Source organism: Otolemur garnettii, unplaced genomic scaffold (assembly GCF_000181295.1).
Source record: "Otolemur garnettii isolate 467f Iridium unplaced genomic scaffold, OtoGar3 scaffold00161, whole genome shotgun sequence".
NCBI classification, from domain to species: Eukaryota; Metazoa; Chordata; class Mammalia; order Primates; family Galagidae; genus Otolemur; species Otolemur garnettii.
The window spans coordinates 602,450-608,449 of NW_003852556.1; the positions used below are offsets into that span (position 1 = coordinate 602,450).

Genomic DNA, 6,000 nt, shown 5'->3' on the forward strand with positions numbered 1-6,000 from the left:
GCTAACTAGTTGCCCCCTCTACTGTGGTAACTAGTGCCTCTCACTGCAATAACTAGCTTCCTCCTGCCCTTCCAATCTATTGCAATAACTAGTCCCCCTCATACTCCACTGCAATAACTTATTCCCCGACTGTGGTTACTATTCCCCCCAGCTCCACTGTGATAACTAGTCCTCCCGCCCCTACTTCATGGCAGTAACTAGTCTACCCCTCCCTCTACCATGCTTTGCCGAGACTATAACTTCAGTGTTAAGTTTATTTTTCATACGTAAAGTTAAGATATGTGCAGGCCACATGGAAAAAATACATTTTAATATTTAACAAACAAAATATGTCCACTTTTTAATTTTAAAAACAACTTGCATGTACACATGCAAGGCTGCATGATGTGGATGCTTCAATGCCCTTAGGAGGAAATGGTCAGAGCACTGCTGAGAAGCAGGCATGAGCAGGACAGGGACAGCGCCTGCCCCAGGGCTGTCAGCAGGACAGGAACCCAAGTCTCTCATCTGTCAACTTCCTGCCCTCCCTACCTGGTCCCGGGTACTACAGATGTGGGGTTGCCCTGGGGAAATGCTCTGTGGAGTCAGCACAATACTGATGATTAACTTCTCCCTGCAGACCACAGAGCAGCATGGTGTGCGGTGACAGGGTGTCTATTGATGTACACACCCTGAAGAAGAAGCTCAGCAGGGCGGCCTGTGACCCAGCGGCCTGCACCATCCTGGGCAGCCTGCTACTATATGTCGTGGGCCACCAAGATGGGACCCCAGGGGTTGGGGGCAGCAGGTCCAGCCGTAAGCCAGAAGCCCAGGAGGCTGTCCGGCGACCTACGCGGTTCCAGCTCCTGCAGGCCAAGTTCCTGGGTGCCGGACGGGAGCCCCCGCTCAAGAGGACACGGGAGGTGGGCAGGCTGATTCTCAAGGACAGGCATGGGCCTAGCCGGAGCCTGGTGAGTGCCACCATTAGCAGGCTCCTGGACAAGGCTCAGGGGAAGGACGAGGACCAGGGGAGGGCCGGCGGCCTGAGCCAAAGTCTCCCCAGCGAGAAGCCCCGGTGGGGGTCCCCTGCTGGGAAAAGCACTGTGAAAAACATCCTGAAGAAGTTCTTGGCCGCAGAGGAGAAGGCGGCGGAAGAGAGAGAGGCAAGCAAGAAGCCCCTGGCACAGGGGCTCAAAGCCCCACGGGGCCTCCTGCCCAAGATCGTGGGCAGGAACTCTGTCCTGTCCAAACTGCGTGAAAAGTTCGAGCAGAACAGCTGCCTGTGTTCGGAGGCTGGGGTGCTGCCACTCCGCACAGACACAAGGAAGAGGAAGAACCTGCAGAGGAGGAAGATGCACAGGCCGGAGGTGCGGGTGCTGCATACGGCCACCATGGCCAGTACCTGCATCAGGATGCCCCCTGCCTGGCTTCTGGCCTGCACGGCCGATCCCCTGCCAGCCTTCAGCATCGCAACCGTCACCTGCAGCCCCCGGAGCTGGCTGTCCCACTGCACTAAGATCAGTCACTTGGACACCAGGCACCAGCCCCGAGGAAAAACCAGACTGCTCCCTGACACAGGGGAAGCAGAGCCCGGGGGAGACAAAGCACATCGGAAGGGGCCCCTCCAGGAGGAGCCTAAAGGACAGCCAGAGCCCTCAAGGCCCCACATGGCAGCTCAGAGAGGCAGCCACACTGATCTTCAGGTGCCACTAGCCTGTGCGGGGCTGGAGCAGGTGTCAAGGCTGGACTCACCTCATGCTCCTGGCCACATGCCTGCATTGTCCTCACTGGGATCAGCCAGCCCAGAGGGTGACAGTTTAGCCAGAGATGATAGGACAGTGGGCAGCACAGCAAAGAGTGCTGTAGATAGCACCCGAGAAGTGGGGGGAGCGGGAGCTGCTGGGTCTGCAGCACCCCTGGGGGAGGGTACAGCAGCAGTCCCTGAAATCACCATGACTGTTTGCAGCTCAGAGGATGAGATGGAAATCATGATGCCAAACTCAGAAAAAGACCCCTTCTTTGCCACCCAAAAGTATTTTCCAGAACAGAAAGGGCTAGAGCACATCCCACCGCTCTACACACCAGTGGTCCAGGCTGCTTGGAGAGCACAGCCTGCTGTGGAGCCCCCGCGGATCACTATGCAGCGTCCCCTTGTCCATGTGATGCCCCTTGGTCCTGCCTCTCTGCACAACACATTTCCTTGCAAAGACACACCTTCTTGTGTTCTGGGAGGAGAAAGTGCAGTTGAAAATGCACACACAGTATTTCCCACTGTGACTGAGAACAAAGGAGTTCAAAGACACACAGCAGAACCCAGAGAGCCTGTTATGACACCAGCGGGACTCGAAGCTTCTTCCACACAGGGGGCACAGGCAAACCTGCATTCTGCACCACTGAGAGACACTGACAGTGCTGACAGCAGTACCCCAGCGACAGTTCTGGTGCCAAGACCCCCTAAAAATCCACCTGGTGGAAAGGAAAACAATACAACTTTTGAGAATTCCAGTAGTTTCAAGAGTCACAAGGGTGTTTCCGGAGAGAACAGTTCTGAGCCCCATGGTGAGCGGCCCCAGCTGCCAGAGTCAAACGCAGCCCCAAAGCATAATAAGGCTACCTGGTCAGATGATCCCACAACATGGAAAACAAACCCCAGTGGTACCTCTGGCAGTCAGTCTTCACTGTCTGCCAGCAAGGGAAACATGATGGGTGCCCCAGCACTGTTGGTGGCACCATCCAGGGAGTGCACCAAGTCTGAGGGTTTTACCACACCAGACTCGAGCCTCCCCCATGAGCAAGAACATCAAAGGGGGCCTGTGCAGCCCCTAATGATTGCCAATGGAAACACCAGCCCTGAGTTTGAAAAGAATAGACTGTCGTCCTCAGATGAACAACCCAAACCAAGCATCAAAGACCCCGGCAAGATGACAGGTGCAGCCAGCATGCTGCGTCACACATCAGTGTCACCAGAGAATGGGCAGCACCCGAAGCACAATGTGGATGAGAACAAAGGAGTTCAAAGAGACACAGCAGAACCCAGAGAGCCTGTTATGACACCAACGGGACTCGAAGCTTCTTCTACACAGGGGGCACAGGCAAACCTGCATTCTGTATGGACAACCAGCAATGAGTCTTTGTGTGGCCGAAGGGAACAGCATTGCACGACAGCATCTCCCAGTGGAACCCAGCCACCTCTGTCTCTGGGCGCAGGCTGGATCGGCAGAGTACGGGGGCAAAGCAGCAGCCCCCTAGGCCAGGCCCCCCACCCAGAAGGAGCTGCCCACCCCTCTCAACTAGGTGCCTCCTGCAAGCCGGCAGCAAGAGGAGCCCACACAGCAGTAGGAGGCAGCGAGGCCGGAGCCGTGGGTGCAGACCCTGCCGGCCATAGCACAGGGGCCGGGAGACAATGCCCAGCAGGGTGGAGCCTCAGCCTGCCAGGGCCACAGTCACCTTCTGTGGCCCAGCAGGCCACAAGCAGAGAGGGCATCCAGTCAGAAAAGAAGCTTCCTTTGTGGACAGCGCTCACCCACCCACCTCCCATGAAGTCATCCACAGAGGGTAACATCCAGCAGGCAGGGAGGGCCCAGGCACACAGGCTCCCTGATCTCCCAGCCCCCCAGGCCCCTGCCTGGGGCACTCCCAAGGCCCAGAGCCTGGGGAGTGAGGCTCAGGGGACTCCACTAGCACAAGCAGACATGAGGGGACAGGAAAGTTTCCAGGACCCAGAGAAAACTGCCTCAGTGTACTCGAGGACACAGCAGACTCCACAGTTACATGGTCATGGAGGGAGCACAGCACTGTTGGGCCTGCAGGTTGTGCAGAGCGTGGCAAAAGAGCTTCAGACACAGTTGCAGTCAGCCCAGGACCCAGATGCATGGGTGGAGAGGCCTTGCCAGCAGGGTGACAAAGTGTGGGCATGTCCACCAGGGACGTGGGTGGAACAGGTGAGGAGTCTAGGTCAGGAACAGGGCACTTGGGCTGCCGAAAACACAGTCACACTGCCAGGGAGCCCAGCAGGGACTGGAAACCTGGTGGCCCAGGGACAAACTCAGGGACAGATCCAGGGGCAGGTCCAGAGACATTCTCAGGGACAGGTCCAGGAACAGGTACAGGGACAGCCCCAGGGTCACGTGCAGAGACAGATGCAAGGACAGGTGCAGGAACAGGGCCAGGGACAGGTGCAGGGACAACCCCAGGGACAGGTCCAGGGACAGCTCCAAGGACAGATGCAGAGACAGCCCCAGGGACAGGTGCAAAGACAGCCCCAAGGACAGGCCCAGGGACAAGCCCTGGGACAGGTGCAGGGACAGCCCCAGGGACAGGCCCAGGGACAGGTGCAGGGACAGCCCCAAGGTCAGGTGCAGAGTCAGATGCAAGGAGAGGTGCAGGGACAAGCCCAGGGACAGGTACAGAGACAGCCCCAGGGACAGCCCCAGGGTCAGGTGCAGAGTCAGATGCAAGGACAGCCCCAAGGTCAGGTGCAGAGTCAGATGCAAGGAGAGGTGCAGGGGCAAGCCCAGGGACAGGTACAGAGACAGCCCCAGGGACAGGTCCAGGAACAGCCCCAGGGACAGGTCCAGGAACAGCCCCAGGGACAGGTCCAGGGACAAGTCCTGGGACAGGTGCAGGGACAGGCCCAGAGTCAGGTGCAGAGACAGCCCCAGGGACAGGCCCAGGAACAGGTGCAGAAACAGCTCCAGGGTCCAGTGCAGAGACAGATGCCTGGAGAGGTGCAGGGACAGGCCCAGGAACAGGTGCAGAGACAGACACAAGGACAGGTGCAGGGACCAGCCCAGGGACAGGTCCAGAGACAGACACAGGGACAGCCCCAGGGTCAGGTACAGAGACAGCCCCAGGGACAGGCCCAGGGACAAGCCCTGGGACAGGTGCAGGGACAGGTGCAGGGACAGCCCCAGGGTCCAGTGCAGAGACAGATGCCTGGAGAGGTGCAGGGACAGGCCCAGGAACAGGTGCAGAGACAGGCCCAAGGACAGGTGCAGGGACCAGCCCAGGGACAGGTCCAGAGACAGACACAGGGACAGCCCCAGGGTCAGGTGCAGAGACAGATGCAAGGACAGGTGCAGAAACAGGCCCAAGGACAGGTACAGGGAAAAGTGCAGGGTCAGTCCCAGGGATGGGTACAGAGACAAGTTCAGAGTCAGCTGCAAGAACAACTCCAGGGACAGGTCCCGGGACAGGCCTGGGTGAGCGGGATGGCCCCTCAGGCCTGGGAGCAGCCCATTATTAGCAAGGCTGGAGGAACACCCCCTGCTGATGGGAGTGAGCAGTGGGGAAGACCCTCCCCCAGAGAAGGTGGCCAGCGGGACTCTGCCACCCAATGCCTGCCCCAAGAAAGCCAGCGCCCCCAGGGCAAGAGCAGTGGGGCCTCTGCCCCAGAGCCAGCGGATGGCCCAGCCATGCCCATGCCTGGTGCTGGGAGCTGCCAGGGCAACTGGGCCCTGCACCAGGACAGGATCCAGAGCAAGCCTGGGGTGGAGAGAGACCTTCGAGGGGAGGTGGAAGCGCCAGAGCACAAGCATCACAGGACATTGAGCTTGGCCAAGTACAGAGCCCAAAGCTTCAGTGACCAGAGAGCCTTTGATCTGTCCTTCAGACCAATGAGCCTCAAAGCCAATGACACCTTCAACCTCCCAAAGTGACAGCCACACTTCTAATGCCTGGCACCTGCCCACTCCTAGGGCCTTAGATGTTTTCCTGCCTGCAAATATGCTTTGAACATCCCCATGGAGACATCTGTTTTCATCATCTTTCACTTGGACGTGACCTGATCCTGGGAGGATCCGAGTGACCTGGGGGCCTTCTCCCTGCACCATCCACCCTCTCAGAGCCTGCAGTGGGTCTGCCTGTAGCCCCACAGCTTCTGGTGACCCTGGAGTTTCCTGAACACGGGACATCATGCCTGTCTCTTCACAGCTGTGGCAATGCACTGGTGTGTCTGCCCTGTGGCCCTCTGAGGAGGCCGGCACTTTTAGGGGCTTCCCACCTCTTGCCAACAAGGCCAGG

At 58.6% G+C, this 6,000-nt stretch overlaps 1 protein-coding gene across 1 annotated transcript; it reads left to right on the forward strand.

The window, feature by feature from the left end:
- Positions 1-632: 632 nt before the first annotated feature.
- LOC105888024 lies at positions 633-5,636 on the forward strand. Its single transcript, XM_012811506.1, has 2 exons — positions 633-2,538; positions 5,329-5,636. The coding sequence occupies exons 1-2, from the start codon at positions 633-635 to the stop codon at positions 5,634-5,636; spliced, it is 2,214 nt and encodes a 737-aa protein (XP_012666960.1).
- The last annotated feature ends 364 nt before the right edge of the window (positions 5,637-6,000 follow it).